Source organism: Giraffa tippelskirchi, chromosome 10 (assembly GCF_054371585.1).
Source record: "Giraffa tippelskirchi isolate mGirTip1 chromosome 10, T2T-mGirTip1v1.2.pri, whole genome shotgun sequence".
Classification (NCBI taxonomy): domain Eukaryota; kingdom Metazoa; phylum Chordata; class Mammalia; order Artiodactyla; family Giraffidae; genus Giraffa; species Giraffa tippelskirchi.
In genome coordinates, this window is record NC_137284.1 from 149,901,409 (window position 1) to 149,918,955 (window position 17,547).

The window sequence follows — 17,547 nt, forward strand, 5'->3', positions numbered from 1 at the left end:
GCCGGACAGTGTTGCCACTGGGTGGCTGGGATGCTTTCGGGCAGTTGCTGCAGTTGCCTTATTGGTCCGGGAGGCAACCAAGCTGACTTTGGGCCAAGATTTGATCGTAAAAGTCCCGCATGAGGTCAACACTCTCCTGTGAGGGGACCCCCCTAAATGGCTTTCAACATCCGGGATTACTCAATACCAGGGATTGTTATGTGAGAACCCCCCTACCCCGCTGTTACTATTGGGCCTTGTCAGGCCCTGAATCCGGCCACTCTCCTTCCTGTGGGAGAAGGTGGGCCCTCACATGATTGCAAGGAAATCCTAGAAGAAGTTTATGCCAGCAGACCTGACTTGAGAGACCAGCCAATCCCAGACCCAGACTGGGTCCTGAACAGCAAAGGCACCAGCCTGGTGAAACAAGGACAACGACTGTCGGGATACACAGTAGTCACAGAAGAAACCATCGTTGAGGCTAGCTCTCTGCCATCACACTGGTCTGCTCAACAGGCCGAACTATATGCTCTAATCCGGGCCCTCCAGCTGTCTAAAGGTAAGAAGACAAACATTTACACAGAATCCAGGTATGCTTTTGCTACTTTACATGTTGCTGCTGCTAAGTCGCTTCAGTCGTGTCCGACTCTGTGCGACCCCATAGAATATATAAAGAGAGAGGTCTTCTGACAGCCAACAGAAAGAACGTTAAAAACAAGGAAGAAATCTTGACTCTATTAGATGCTGTATGGGAACCTGAAAAGGTAGCAGTGATGCATTGTTGGGGTCACCAAAAGGAAGACACCCCACAAGCACGGGGAAACCAACTAGCAGATAAAGCCCCAAAACATGCGGCTGAGAAATCTGGGGCTGCTGGTGGGGGATCTATCAGAACCTTTGTATTCTCAAAAATGCCTAGTTAACTTTGACTCTCCCAAAGTTTACCCCGGCCCAAGACCAGCTGGCTGAAGCAGAAAGGGCCACCAAAAATGAAAAAGGGCAATTCTGCCTCTGGACATAAACAAAAACCTATGGAATATAGTTAAAAGACACTCTAAGTGGACTTTAAACCCTGCTGACACTCATGATATGTACCTTCTCAGGATTGGGTGGAGGCCTTCCCCACCCGAACTGAAAAAGCAAATGAAGTGGCTCGCTGTCTGCTTCGAGAAATAATCCCCAGAATTGAGTTCCCAACCAGTACAGGATCACAGAGCAGCCCTGTCTTTGTAGCTGACTTAATTCGATAGGTATGTAAAGCTCTAAACATCAAGTGGAAATCACATACGGCATATAGGCCCCAGAGTCCTGGGATGGTGGAACGAACCAACTGGACACTTAAAAGAGACACTCTCCAAGTGGATCATAGAGACTGACTGCTCCTGGGTGGACTTGCTTCCGACGGCTTTGCTCAGACTCAGGATGACCCGACGATCCCATGGCTATTCTCTGTACGAAATTGTGTATGGGAGGCCTCCTCCCGTGATAAAACAGGTGTCAACAAATTTGCCTCAGGTAAGGGGAGATGAGATTTCCCAGCAGATGGAACAACTGGATAAGGTAGTAAATCAGGTAACTAAGTTTGTACAAGAAAGGGTGCTGTTCCCCCTTGGGAAACAGATTCTTGAATTTGTGCCTGGGGATCAGAATTGGGGCAAGGACTGGAAACACGACTCCTTGGCCCCACATTGGAAGGGTCCATATACTGTTGTTCTAACCAGCCCTACAGCAGTTAAAGTTGCAGTTGTCACTCCCTGGATCCACCACACGAGGCTGAAGAGAGCATACACGCAGACCCGGAGGACGCTGAATGGACTACACAAAAGGACCCCACTGATCCCCGTGAAACCAAGATCATCTTAAAGGAGAAAAAGAGATGAAGCTCTACAATCAACTGCTGCTACAAGGACTTGCCGGTATCATCTTGAGACTAACCATAGTTTCAGCACAAGGAGGGACCTGTGCTATAATTAAAGTTGAATGTTGTGTATATATTCCTGATTTATCTGGCTATATATCAGCCACCCTAGATGACATGAAAAGTCGGGTAAAAGCTATGTCTGATGATAATCTTCCTTTTTGGACTTCAGTCCTATCTTGGGTGAAGGGTGATTGGTGGAAAACTATGTTTACCATTGTTATAGTTGCCTTGATAGCTCTGCTTTGTGGACCCTTTATTTTACAATGTATTATGAACTTTGTAAGCCAAAGGTTGGTGTCGTTCTCCCAAATTGGTGGTCGGAGAGCCAGGGTGCAATATATCCCTATGAATGATGCTCATACTATGAGTTAAGAGCATCAAGAGCGGGGAATGAAGGAGGAAACAGAACAGGCTCCATCTTGAAATCAGGACTCCGTCTTGGGCCAGACTGTGGACTTTGAGCTATATGCCCAGTATCTATGGAAACGACACACCAACTGGAAAACCAGACCCCCCGGATGGAAGAGCCCCAGGGCTCATACCTAGACTCTCCGCCTAAAAGAATACCCTAATTATCTGTGTAATTGAGTAGAATCATAAATTCTATTATGCTTACTGGAGTATGACCACAGGCCTATTGATAATTGTCCACTGTTAACTACCTAGGCTTAAGGCGTATGAATCATGGGTTAATTTTGATTATATCTTTCTTTTCCTTTGTTCAGACTAGTTTCAGGGAATTTGGGGAGGTGGGTTTGGACACGTACACTTAGGGTATATAAGGTTTTCAGAAAAACTGGTCGGGGTCCTTGGCTAAGAGGAGACTCTGCCTTGGCTCCGCTGGTGTAATAAACTGCACTCCACTATCTGCTTGTCCTTCTGAATGAGTTTGTTTCCCGGAATGGGTGGCTACAACAACATAATGCTGTATCATTTGTCTATTTCCCTTTGGATCTCTACCAAAATATAGTTTCAGCACTTTAAAGCAGTTTTTTTTTTTTTTTTTAATTCTTTGAGAGTAGGGGCAAGCAGGAATGAAGTGCTGATATTTATTTTAGTATGTTGTGAAATGCTTCTCTGTTTGGCACTGGATTGTGTCTCCCCAAAATTCCATGTTGAAATCTCAATTCTCTGTACCTCAGAATGTAACCGTGTTTGGAGGGAAGGTCTTTAAAGAGGTGACTGAATTAAAATGAGGCCAGTGAGGTGGATCCCTAATCCAGTACTACTGGTGTCCCCAGTGAGAAGAGGATAAGACATTGGGAATGCTCTCACAGGGAGGACAAACCGTGTGAGCACATGGCGAGAAGCTGAGGGCCCTAAGCTGCAGACAGAGTCCTCAGGGAAACCGAGCCCTGCTGACACCTTATCCTGGACTTCTGCTCTCCAGAACTATGAGAAATCAATTCCTGTTCTTTAAGCAAAAGGCAATTCAGAATTACCTAATCGGTAAGTTCTAACTGCCAGTAAGTTAGTGGTTAAATTAGTCTACATCATACAATGTGTCAACTAAAAAAAGATGCACACCGTCAGAGTTTTCAGTTAAGTTTTTAGTTGGAGCAATATGAGAACTGCAGCCCGGGAGACCGCACCTCAGATGGCTCCGAGAAACTGTTCCAAAGAGGTAGAGGGCAAGGACAGAATATATGTGATTCTGGTCAAGGGCGAGTACATGCACTCAAGCACCTATTTTTTGTAGAAAGCTTCTGCTGGTCTCGTGAAGCTTCTGCTAGTCATGAGAAATAATCATCACCAAGAAGGATTTTAGTGCTTTTCTAGCGATGAGGAGATACAAGAATTGGGCTCATAAAATTGGCTCCTGAAAATATCTCACTATCTGAAGACCTGTCCTGGCAGTTTTCCTGGAGCATAGAGTGCTTCGTTTCTGCTCTCCACCCTGAACTCCTTCAGGGGGTGTTGAAAATCAGCAACTGTAGCAGCACATGATTTAATCCTTGTAAAGGTAGATGGCAAGAGCTCACGCCAAGTGCCAATCTGTAATTGACAAGTGGAACCCTTTCCTCCTGTTAAAAGAAATGGAGTAAATCTGCAAGTACTAGTATGAAAATGTTGAAAAGCCTCGTGTTTAAAATGTTTCGGTTATGGGACTTGCTTGGCAACCCAGTGGTTCAGACTCCCCTTTCCAATGTAGGGGGTTGGGAGTTCCATCCCTGGTTGGGGAACTAAGATCTCTCATGACTCACAGTCAAAAAACCCAAAACACATGACAGAAGTAACAAATTCAATAAAAGACTTTAAAATTGGTCCTCAAAAAAGAATCTTAAAAAAAATAAAATGTGTTGCTTAGTGTGTGTAATATTATCTTGTTAATATGTTATTAGAAAAAGATTTTATATAGATATGCAGCTGCTGCTGCTGCTGTTGTGTGGTGTGTGTGAAGAACTTGATAACCATGATTATCTCTAGGGTGTTTGGGAATGGAGAATACTTTTTATCTACTGTAGTTCTTTTTTTAAATATAGTTTTTATTTTTCTTTTGCTTTTATTGAGATACAACTGACATACAGCGCTATGTAAGTTTAGGGTGTGCAGCATAATGATTTGATTTATATATGTTATGAAATGATTATCACAGTAAATTTAGTGAACACCCATCATCGCATATAGATGCAAAATTAAAGAAATAGAAAAAAATTTTTTTTCTGTGTGATGAGAACGGTTAAGATTTACTCTCTGAACAACCTTCATATATAGGGTATGTAATGTGATATCTTTATCATATTGTACATTATATCTCTAGAACTTATTTGTGTTATACCTGGGAGTTTGCACCTTGTGACTGCCTTCATCCAATTTGCCCTCTTCTCATACCTGGCCTCTAGTAACCACAAATCTGATCTCTTTTTCTATGAGTTTGTTTGTTTAGAAGAAATGGAGTAGCCATCATGGTCAACAAAACAGTCTGAAATGCAGTACTTGGATGCAATCTCAAAAACGACAGAATGATCTCTGTTCATTTCCAAGGCAAACCTTTCAATATCACGATAACCCAAGTCTATGCCCCGACCAGTAACGCTGAAGAAGCTGAACTTGAATGGTTCTATGAAGATCTACAAGACCTTTTAGAACTAACACCCAAAAAAGATATCCTTTTCATTATAGGGGACTGGAATGCAAAAGTAGGAAGTCAGGAAACACCTGGCATAACAGGCATATTTGGCCTTGGGAGTACAGAATGAAGCAGGGCAAAGGCTAATACAGTTTTGCCAAGAGAACACACTGATCGTAGCAAACACCCTCTTCCAACAACACAAGAGAAGACTCTACACATGGACATCACCAGATGGTCAACACCGAAATCAGATTGATTATATTCTTTGCAGCCAAAGATGGAGAAGCTCTATACAGTCAGCAAAAACAAGACCAGGAGCAGACTGTGGCTCAGATCATGAACTCCTTATTGCCAAATTCAGACTTAAATTGAAGAAAGTAGGGAAAACCACTAGACCATTCAGGTATGACCTAAATCAAATCCCTTATGATTATACAGTGGAAGTGACAAATATATTTAAGGGACTAGATCTGATAGACAGAGTGCCTGAAGAACTATGGACAGAGGTTCGTGACATTGTTCTGGAGACAGGGATCAAGACCATCCCCGTGGAAAAGAAATGCAAAAAAGCAAAATGGCTGTCTGAGGAGGACTTACAAGTAGCTGGGAAAAGAAGAGAAGCAAAAAGCAAAGGAGAAAAGGAAAGATATTCCCATCTCAATGCAGAGTTCCAAAGAATAGCAAGGAGAGATAAGAAAGCCTTCCTCGGCGATCAGTGCAAAGAAATAGAGGAAAACAACAGATTGAGAAAGACTAGAGATTTCTTCAAGAAAATGAGAGATACCAAGGGAACATTTCATGCAAAGATGGGCTCGATAAAGGACAGAAATGTTATGGACCTAACAGAAGCAGAAGATATTAAGAAGAGGTGGCAAGAATACACAGAAGAACTGTACAAAAAAGATGTTCATGACCCAGATAATCACGATGGTGTGATCACTCACCTAGAGCCAGACATCCTGGAATGGGAAGTCAAGTGGGCCTTAGAAAGCATCACTATGAACAAAGCTAGTGGAGGTGATGGAATTCCAGTTGAGCTCTTTCAAATCCTGAAAGATGATGCTGTGAAAGTGCTGCACTTGATATGCCAGCAAATCTGGAAAACTCAGCAGTGGCCAAAGGACTTGAAAAGGTCAGTTTTCATTCCAATCCCAAAGAAAGGCAATGCCAAAGAATGCTCAAACTACCGCACAATTGCACTCATCTCACACACTAGTAAAGTAATGCTCAAAATTCTCCAAGCCAGGCTTCAGCAATATGTGAACCATGAACTTCCAGATGTTCAAGCTGGTTTTAGAAAAGGCAGAGGAACCAGAGATCAAATTGCCAACATCTGCTGGATCTTCGAAAAAGAAGAGAGTTCCAGAAAAACATCTATTTCTGCTTTATTGACTATGCCAAAGCCTTTGACTGTGTGGATCACAATAAACTGTGGAAAATTCTGAAAGTGATGGGAATACCAGACCATCTGACCTGTCTCTTGAGAAACCTATATGCAGGTCAGGAAGCCAGTTAGAACTGGGCATGGAACAACAGACTGGTTCCAAATAGGAAAAGCAGTACGTCAAGGCTGTATATTGTCACCCTGCTTATTTAACTTATATGCAGAGTACATCATGAGAAACTCTGGGCTGGAAGAAACACAAGCTGGAATCCAGATTGCTGGGAAAAATATCAATAACTTCAGATATGCAGATGACACCACCCTTATGTCAGAAAGTGAAGAACTAAAGAACCTCTTCATGAAAGTGAAAGAGGAGAGTGAAAAAGTTGGCTTAAAGCTCAACGTTCAGAAAACTAAGATCATGGCATCTGGTCCCATCACTTCATGGGAAATAGATGGGGAAACAGTGGAAACAGTGTCAGACTTTATTTTTTGGGCTCCAAAATCACTGCTGATGGTGATTGCAGCCATGAAATTAAAAGACGCTTACTCCTTGGAAGGAAGGTTATGGCCAAGCTAGATAGCATATTTAAAAGCAGAGACATTACTTTGCCAACAAAAGTCCATCTAGTCAAGGCTATGGTTTTTCCAGTGGTCATGTGTGGATGTGAGAGTTGTATGGTGAAGAAAGCTGAGCGCCGAAGAATTAATGCTTTTGAACTGTGGTGTTGGAGAAGACTCTTGAGAGAACCTTGGACTGCAAGGAGATCCAACCAGTCCATCCTAAAGGAGATCAGTCCTGGGTGTTCATTGGAAGGACTGATGTTGAAGCTGAAACTCCAATACTTTGGCCACCTCATGCGAAGAGTTGACACATTGGAAAAGACCCTAATGCTGGGAAGGATTGGGGGCAGGAGGAGAAGGGGATGACAGAGGTTGAGATGGTTGGATGGCATCACCGACTCGATGGACATGGGTTTGGGTAAACTCCGGGAGGTGGTGATGGACAGGGAGGCCTGGCGTGCTGCGATTCATGGGGTCGCAAAGAGTCGGACATGACTGAGCGACTGAACTGAACTGAGCTATTTGTTTTAGAAGTGATCTACAACATTATGGTAGTTTTCTGTTATATAACGTAGTGATTTCAAGAAAAGCTACAGTATTTTGTGGGTAAACTTGACACCTGGCTTCCCAGGTGGTGCTAGCAGTAAAGAACCCACCTCCTGAACAGGAGATGTAAGAGATGTGGGTTTGATCTCTGGGTCAGGAAGATCATCTGGAGGAAGGCATGGTAACCCACTCCAGTACTCTTGGGTGGAGAATTCCATGGACAGAGGAGCTTGGAAGGCTACAGTCCACGGGGTTGCAAAGAGTTGGACACGACTGAAGCCACTTATCATGCACACACACCTACATTTAAAATAATCACCTTGATAAATCTAGTTGTTATCTGTTACTGTACAAAGGTATTACATAATTACTGACTATATTCCTCATGCTATACATTTCATACCTGTGACTCACTTATTTTGTAACTGAAAGTTTGTATCTCTCAATCTCCCTCACCTATTCCCCCACACACCTTCTCTCCCCTCTGGCAACCACCTATTTATTCTCTGTATCTATGGCTCTTTTTTGGTTTAGTTGTGTCTGTTTATTTATTTATTTTTTTTGATTCCTCATATAAGTGAAATCATACAATATTTGTCTTTCTTGTCTAATTTATTTTAGTTAGTATAATACCCTCTAGGTCCATTCATGTTGTTGAAAGTGACAAGATTTCATTCTATTTTATGGCTGAGTAAGGGAATGGCAACCCACCCCAGTATTCTTGCCTGGAGAACTCCATGGACAGAGGAGCCTAGCAGGCTACAGTCCAGGGGTCACAAAGAGTTGGACACTACTGAGCGATTGAACTGACTGAGTGTGCAAAACTCCCTCCTACCAAAGTGCAATCTCCTTCTCGTAGAAAATGACTCTTCTTTCTTATCTTAGTTCAGTCATCACTTCCTTAGAAAAGACTTGCCTAATCTCCAGACTATACTAAATCCTACTCTTGATACGCCTACACTAAATACCTGTGCTTCTTAGATCTTATCCAGGCTGTAATTTTACATTCATTTGTATAATCATCTGATTAACATTATTCTTTCTCATTAAACATTATTCTTTATTTTTTTGGGCTCCAAAATCACTGCTGATGGTGATTGCAGCCATGAAATTAAAAGACGCTTACTCTTTGGAAGGAAGGTTATGGCCAACCTAGATAGCATAGACATTTGCAGAGACATTACTTGGCCAACAAAGGTCTGTCTAGTCAAGGCTATGGTTTTTCCAAAGGTCATGTGTGGATGTGAGAGTTGTACGGTGAAGAAAGCTGAGCGCTGCAGAATTGATGCTTTTGAACTGTGGTGTTGGAGAAGACTCTTGGGAGAGTCCCTTGGACTGCAAGGAGATCCAATCAATCCATCCTAAAGGAGATCAGTCCTGGGTGTTCATTGGAAGGACTGATGTTGAAGCTGAAACTCCAATACTTTGGCCACCTCATGAGAAGAGTTGACTCATTGGAAAAGACCCTAATGCTGGGAAGGATTGGGGGCAGGAGGAGAAGGGGATGACAGAGGATGAGATGGTTGGATGGCATCACTGACTCGATGGACATGGGTTTGGGTAAACTCCGGGAGTTGGTGATGGACAGGGGGGCCTGGCGTGCTGTGATTCATGGGGTCGCAAAAAATCGGACATGACTGAGCGACTGAACTGAACTTAACTGATTCTTTCTCGTAGGCTTGTATGCTCTGAGTGTAACATCTGTCTCCTTTTTGCCCACCATTGAGTCTGTTTCATTTCTGGCATGTAGTATCTTAATGAATACATTAAGTGTATGTTGAATAAACATGTATATAGTGAATGTTCAAGAAATGTCTGTTGAATTAGTGAATAAATAAATCTTTTGTCATTAGTAGAAACCTATTTGGCAGAGAACCAAATGCAGTCAGGTTTCAGAAAGAAAGAACATGCAGAAACCTATACAAGGAAGACAATCAGATAAGACAGATGGGAATTTCTGAATACTTCAACTTGGAAAGCAGATGTCAAGTGGGGTTAGTGGCATTCTTGATCTCATACCAGGAAACAACTGAGCTTTGGGAAACAAAGTGGGAAATGGACGCTGAGGGTGGTCAGGCAAGTTTTATGTCAGTGCTGAGTTCAAGGTCTCTTTTGTGAGTTTGTTCTCCTAAATTTTAACTGGTTTCTACTTATAGCAATCTCAGTCTTTATGGTGAAGTACTATATTTATTAATATTTTTACCATATTGTTCTTAAGGGCTAATAAGAATATTGTGGTGTTGATCTAATAGAAGAAAGGGTTTCAAACAAAGGTGGTTTTCCAGGGTCAGAGAGCAGAAGCAGGCCCACCATCACCAACGTATCTACCAATTGGGAGCAAGGCTTCCTGAAGAATGGAAACAAAGTGACACAAGGAAGAATATAAGGATCCATTTAAAAAACTGGGAAATGAAGGATGGTGCCCAGCATGGGTCCAACTAAGTCATGGGAAGGTGAGGCCCCTCCAGCCTTTCCTCCCACCCAGGAGAACACAGAAACTGGTCCATGAAAGCCAGCATCTTCTCACTGGGCACATATTCTGTGACACACTCTAGGAGATGGAGATGAAGCTGTGGCCAGTTAAGTCTAGGGAGGGGAGAAGACAGGAAACTATGGTGTCAGATGGATTTGTCTAGGTGCTGAATTGGCTGCAAATTAAGTGCAAGGGAACAGAAAGGAAGAAGCAATTATTTCTAATCAGGGTATCAGAAAAGAACTTACAGAAGTAACACTGAAATTTAGCTTTGGAAAAATGTGCATTATGATGTGAAGCCGTCATAATCCACAGCATGAAGGCGTGAGTGTGGAAAGCTTAGTTTGAGAAAAAGAAAATGTTCATTGTGGAGGAAGCTTATTAACAAGACGTATCCATAGTGGTAGCTCTACAGAGCTGGGCCAGGTTTTAAGTGATTTGGGCTGGTATGATAATGAGTTTGGATTGTAGCCTCCAGTTTGTAGGAAAAGGTTTTTAAGAAATGTCATGTAGGAAACACTGAGGTTTCCTCTTCAACATCTATTTCCTACCTCACCTCTCTTGTCCTTTCTAACCCAATTCCAATTTTATTCAGATAATCCACCTCTTCCCTGCGAGATTCAGGGGCATATGAAGCTAGTTCCAGTTCCAAGGTTAGATATGAATTTACTCAAGCCAAGCATGCTAATACATATCCTTTGCGCCTCAATGACTGGCTGTGTTGGGTTATAAATAATATAATACTTCATTGTCTAGCATATACAATAATTGTACACAAATCAGCATTGTCATTATTACTAGTGGCAGGTCAGTCCATTTCTGTCAAATAGAGGGAAAAAAGCTCTGCAGTAATTCCAGTTTCCCACATGTGCTTTCCAACTATGGGCTAGCATTAATAGTCACAGGCCTCCTGCTTCGATTATTTTTGGTTATGAGTTAAACTTAATGTGGTCCCATGTATTCTTTCCCTAAAGGGCCTCAAGGATTTGGAAAGGCTTAGGCACACTCTAATTTAGGAAGAAAGATGGATGAATCCACCTATGTGCATTTACTGGTATGAGTCACTGGAGAGGTTAATTAAGTCAATGAAATGATCCAGAACAGGTGTCTATGGCTGTTTTAAGAACGAGTGCTTTGATGGCCATGAAAACGCACGGCTCAGATCTCCGACTGCAGGGAGCGGGTATGCAGTTGACAGACGGCCCCAGCTGATGTGTTCTAGAATCCTCGGTGCCAAGGCCACACTGCCCAGGAGCTTCTGCTGGTCAATGATTAATTATGGTGGGGATACTAAGGAGGGGGGCTTCCCAGGTGGCTCAGGGGTAAAAATTCTGCCTGATAACAACTTAGCAACTGAGCGTGCACACTAAGGAGACATGGGACGTATTTGGTGGGTGACTTTTGCTCAAGGATTCTCCAGAGGCCTTGACAAAACTTTCTGAGACCTGCACTGCAATGTAAGTCATTCCTTCCTTCACTTTCTCCTTTACTGAGGTTACAATGACATCATTGTCTGATGGCCCTTCCAGTCTCTTCTGGCTCCCTTTCTATTTTCTCTCACAAGTGTTTCCATGAATAAACCTTAATAAACCTCCAGTATACCTGACCTTATCTGGCTTCTGTCTCTTGGAATACCCAGGCTAATAGAAGTAGTTGTATCTCCTAACATTAAAATGCTCAAGTGTATTTATTAAAATTGTGTTGTATTCTGAGTAAAGGGCAAAGTCATCAGCTTGAGAGTATTTATGAAAGACTCATCCACTACATTTTTCTTTCTGTAGTACATGTATGATAACTTCTATTCAAATTATGGGGCTTCCCTGGTGGCTCAAAGGTAAAGAATCTGCCTGCCAGTGTAGGAGACTCACATTCAATCCCTGGGTCGAGAAGATCTCCTAGAGGAGGAAATGGCTACCTGTTCCGGTATCCTTGCTTAGAAAATCCCACGGACAGAGGAGGCTGGTGGGTTATAGTCCACAGGAGCCTATGGCTACAGTCCATAGCATTGCTCAGACTGAGCGGCTTGAGTATGCACACATTCAAATTATAGCATGGTCTATTTCCAAGGGCAAGTTTCTTCCTGCATATTTATTTAAAGCAATGAAGCTAGAGTTTGCTGGCCATCTTGACAGGTGGCCAGCCTGAACTCAGAGTTATAAAGGTTTTCATATTCTCTTTGGTCTATGTGTGAAATTGATACAGGCTTATATTGGCTCCTGTTTAAATCACAGAGACTTCACAGATAATAGGAGTGGGCATAGGTACAGGCTGCTGTATTGTTGATGAGGAGGGGAGGGTCTTCTATTTCTCTGGGTCCTCTTCTTAACTTGAATGTTTTTATATTGCATCCTTGATCATTTTGCCTTCCTTCCCACCCTGTCAGCACTGTCTCAGTTCTCAAATTATTCTAAATGATTTTGGCAATCTGTGAAAGTGTATTTTATGTCCAAATTTAGGCAGTTCACGCAAAGAAATGTTTAATACCTTCATGCATATATTTCCTAAATAATTATATATGAGTTCCTATATAGTGCAGATGAATGGAATTAACTTCCTGGTGGCCCTGAGGTGTACATATTTGTATTGACACCATCCTTAGCTCGTGACACTATCATCACTTGTCAATGCATACCTTACTTGTATTTTACTTATTTACTTATTCTATTTATTTCTGATTTGAGACCTATGAAGCCAACCACCTAACATGACACTAGAACATTGGAAATAACTTATACTGCCCAAGCTTTTCTTTCAAAGAAATGCTTCTCTTTATAGCATTTAAATCACAAGAATCCAAATAAGCGACATTTCTATACTGTCTGGAATTAGAAGTGGAATTGTGCTTGTGTAGTTAGATGTCTGAGAAGTTTAGGATCACCCCACCTCTTCTCAGCAGCACTTGGAAGACTGACTCCAATCATGTGGGTCAGTGAAAGAAATCTGTTTCAAAATGGAAGCCAAGCAGGGGTCCAAAATCTTTGGACGAGTAAAGAACATAGGCATGAACGAGTCCTGAAAGTGTTACTTTTGTCAGCAAAGTGGCGCTACTGGTAAAGAACCCATCTGCCAAGGCAGGAGACATAAGATTCGATCCCTGGATCTAGGAGATTCCCTGGAGGAGGACATGGCAAGCCACTCCAGTATTCTTTCCTGGACAATCCCATGGACAGAGGAGCCTGGTGGGCTACAGTTCACAGACTCACAAAGAGTCAGACATGACTGAAGGGACAGCACACACTCAGGGCAATATTTGATTACTTACTGGCCTGTTAAGTACATACATGAGTGAGGTTGTGACCTTGAATGGGGACATCAGGTAAATCAGAGAGTGATGTTATGAGAGGAAACATGAAGAAGACGACTGCCGGTAAGGTCAGTACTCATTAGACTGCTCCAGTGACCTTGGAAGGTAGATGATAGAAGGAAGTAAATGATGAAGAAGGAAGAGCCACCGAGAGACTAGGCATAGCAGCAGACGTGAAACTTGGGAGCCCGAGGATGTCCGCTGGATGGCTGACTGTTTCTCTCAGCTGCAGGGATCCAGTGGTCAAGTATGGATGCAAGAGTTGGACTATAAAGAAAGCTGAGCACCAAAGAATTGATGCTTTTGAACTGTGGTATTGGAGAAGACTCTTGAGAGTCCCTTGGACAACAAGGAGATCCAACCAGTCCATCCTAAAGGAGATCAGTCCTGTGTGTTCATTGGAAGGACTGATGTTGAAGCTGAAACTCCAATACTTTGGCCACCTGATACGAAGAGCTGACTCATTTGAAAAGACCCTGATGCTGGGAAAGATTGAAGGCGGGAGGAGAAGGGGACGAAAGAGGGTGAAATGGTTGGATGGCATCACCGACTCAATGGGACTGAGTTTGAATAAGCTCCCGGAGTTGGTGATGGACAGGGAAGCCTGGTGTGCTGCAGTCCATGGGGTTGCAAAGAGTCAGACATGACTGAGCGACAACTGAACAGGGTAAAAACAGCTGAAAATCAATTGTAATGTTGAGGCAACAAGGCAAAGAACATGCCAAAGAGACTGACAGATGAATAGAAATCCTCTGATATCATCTGGTCTCATATACAACTAAAACTTATCAAAACTATCAAACAATAGTTCAGGAAAGCTTACATCATGGTCTTGAAACACTCCTAGATTAAGAGACAAACATCATGTACCTTCTTGGGAAAAACACTTGTTGGCAATTCTCATGAACACCCTGTTGAACATTCATTCACTTAACAGATACTTAATCAGCAGACACATGGTGAGTCAGGGACAGGCTTTGTTTTCTGTGGAACACCTGTAGAAACAAGAGAAGGGGAAGTGTGTCTGAATAGTTGGAGGGTATTTAGTGTGGTTAGAACTAGAGAGTGATCGGCAGATGTGATGAGCCTGGACACCTTGGGTGGATCCAGGTACTTGAGGGCCTTATAAGCTGTTTTAAGGGTTTTGATTGGATTGTATCTTAGTCAATATGTAGCCATGGAAGGATTTTTATTTGAGTTTATTAAAAATTTCTCAGAGTAATACATGCACAAGGTAAAAAATTAAATAGTACAGAAGGACTTAAAATGAAAAACACAGTTTCCCACTTCACCCTTTTAATACTAGTCCTATACCCTAGAGGTGATGCATTTAACAATTTCTATTTTTAGATATTCTGTTAACTAACTTCCTAACATTAAATAATATGTTTGCACAATAATTTCTTGACTTATTAACTTTAGACAATCTTTAATAATTCCCCATTACAAAAGATAAGGATTTAACTTACACTGTTCCCACCTTTCATCTGCCTATCCTTCCCCAGTTTTTTGATAGATGTCACTATTAATGCTTCTATTGGTTTAATTTATAATTTTGAACAGTAACTAATCCTTTAGTCCTTGTCCCATTAACTGTAGACTTTTCACCCCCTATTTTGAACAGACAAGTAATTCTACTCTTCTCTCCACCACTCTTCCCTCAATGTATTCTCAACCTCTTTCTGCTTTCTTTTTCTCTTTGTAAGATAGGTTACTTTCAGTTTCATTTCTGGATAAAAGATTAGGCCTCTCACATTTTGTTTATAGGCTGATCAGAGCACTGAATACCAATAAATAGTATCTACATTATTTTGGCTTTGTAAATACTGTTTACTGAGAGTTGGTGACTCAGCAGTAAAGAATCCGCCTGCCAATGCAGGAGACCTGGGTTTGATCCCAGGGTTGGGAAGATCCCCTAGAGAAGGAAATGGAAACCCACTCCAATACTCTTGCCTGGGAAATCCCATGGACAGAGGGGCCTGGCGGGCTACAGTCCATGGGGTCACAAAGAGTGGGACATGACTTAGCGACTAAACAACAACAAAGTAGAAGCTAGGATATTTTCTTCCAAACATATCCAATGTCATGATTCCTATGTCACTTGAAATGAAATATACCTACCGCCAATGACAAATCCAGTCTCTTCTTACATTCCATGAGTAATTTTTGTTATCATCATCTCATAATTGGACTTGAATTTGACATATTTTTGTTTTGTTTTCCTTTGTGTTTATTAAAGAATGCATCTCCTCCATTTCTCAAACATTCCAACTTCTTAAGGATAATGTCTATGGCACAGAATCAGAGTCTGAGACCATGTACTCTCATGTGAAATGGGTCTCTTGGATAATGGTCACTCTGGAGTGAGCCTTCCTATTGGATAATGGTCACTCTGGAGTGAGACATCCTGGGTGAGGTTCACTGTCTTCTGGCTTCCATTTCTTCCTCTTACCTGATTTTCATCCTCATTTTGCTGCAGAACTTCCTTAGCAGGTGAGAGAGAACTTCCTTTCCAAGTGCAAAGAAGGTAGATGTTCTGAAAACTTGCATGTCAGGAAATTTCCTTCATTTGGCTTGCTGTGAATTTGGGGTACAGAGATTTTCCATGTGTGAAGACATTCCTCTATTGGCCTATATCATTGTGTTGCTGGTGAAAAATCTCCGAATCTATTTCGCATCCCTTTTTAGTTGAGCTAATCATGATGGCCTAACTTTATCTTTTCTCTTGGCAATTCCAATATCTTTGCTCCATCCTTAATATTCCAAAATTTCACAAGATTGTGTCTAGATGTAGGTTGTATGGGGGTCTTCTCAATTTGGAGACTTAGTTATTTCTGTTCAATTGTTTTTCTTTTTCTTCACAACATTTCCTATGTTCTCTCTTCTAGAAACTCCTAACCATTAGATACTGATTGTCTATGTCTTTTCTCCCCCCTCTCTTAATATTTCCTATTTCATTTTGCTCCATATCTAGGAAGATTCCCTCAATTTTATCTTAGAGTCTGCTACTAAATATTTTTGGCAGCCTTATTTCAGTTTAAGGGTTCTTCTTATTTTCAAGGTTTTCCCTGTCTTTGTAGCATCCTGTTTTTAACCTTACAGATGCACCTCACATCTCTCCAAAGGTACAGATATTTTAAGTCATTTTTCCCAGGTTAACTCTGTTTCCCCCAGAATTTGTTATATTTTTCAAATCTCTTGAATCCGTGCTGTTTTCCTGGTCCCTTCCCCAACCTCTCCCCCTAAGGCTCAATGTCTGGGAATTCCTAGCTGACCATTTTCACTGAAGAATCACTATGACAGTTTTCTATAGAGTTGCTTGGGCTCCCTCTGTAGTTGTGTGGTCTGTCTGCTTCTGCAGGATGTCTTTCTGTGACTGAAAGCACTTGGTTACTTGAGTAAGGGATCTTGGCTGTCAGCAGAGAATTAGCTAATAGGCTAGGGTCTCCTTTATTTCCATAAAAGAGAAATTTACTTCGGAGCACCAACTCCTACCTCTCCTCAACCAGTTTATGTGATTACTTTACACAAACAATACCAACAGAACAACCACAATAACAACAGACTTGGAACCAATGGTAGGTTGCCTGTGTTCTGTGCACAGAGGTTGGGGTAGAATGGGAGGGGAATCAATTTCACAACTGATATAACTCTTTAGTAAATAGACTTTTCAGGTACCCAAGTCTCTTTGGGGTTATGTGTCCAGATCAGCTTATATTCTGCCTGCAAGAAGCTGTACTCTTTCATTATTGTGTCTTCCACTTTCTCTCTTCCAGGAATGTGTTGAGATCTTCTTCACTTACAACCAAATTCCTTCAATTTTCTTTGCTGAGATGAGTCAATTCTCTTTTATGTTTCTTGACTTCAGTTTCAGTGGGGCCTGGGGAGGGAGGGAAGTAAACTTACATGTTCAGTTCATCATCTTAAATTCAAAGTCCCGCCGGAAGCTTTTAGACAGGGCAGTGACATGGACAACTTGACATTTGTAAAAGGTCCCCGGGGCTATACTGCTGAGAATGGATTAAAGAGGGTAAGAATCAATATAAAAATAATTCTAAATGACTGAGGATCTAATTTTCTTTCTGAGAACATAGCAGGGTCTGGGACACCTGGGAGTCAAGATGCTTTACCGCAATAGCCTGTCGTTGAAAATCCAATAAGCTAGTACAACACTTTCATGATGCCCTTGAGAGGACTGAAACCTGATGATCCCAGAACCCAGATGACTGGGCTGATACTAAAGGGACCATCCCAGGACTGTCCATTGGGAAGCACTCCATTGGGAGCCGACCTCAGTCTTCCC

At 42.0% G+C, this 17,547-nt stretch overlaps 2 protein-coding genes across 9 annotated transcripts in view; one reads left to right on the top strand and one right to left on the bottom strand.

The window, feature by feature from the left end:
- The window catches only part of LOC145523729 (olfactory receptor 2A14-like), a 350,514-nt gene that overhangs the window by 87,121 nt on the left and 245,846 nt on the right, over positions 1–17,547 (top strand). The gene's annotated exons all lie outside the window — the stretch shown is intronic.
- Positions 14,420–17,547, bottom strand: part of TCAF1 (TRPM8 channel associated factor 1) — a 55,670-nt gene continuing 52,542 nt past the window's right edge. For all 6 annotated transcript variants that reach the window (XM_081534491.1, XM_081534495.1, XM_081534497.1 and 3 more), the window contains exon 9: positions 14,420–17,124. In XM_081534491.1, coding sequence (XP_081390617.1) covers positions 17,115–17,124 — 10 coding nt within the window. In that variant the 3' untranslated portion in view covers positions 14,420–17,114. The remainder of the gene's footprint in view (positions 17,125–17,547) is intronic.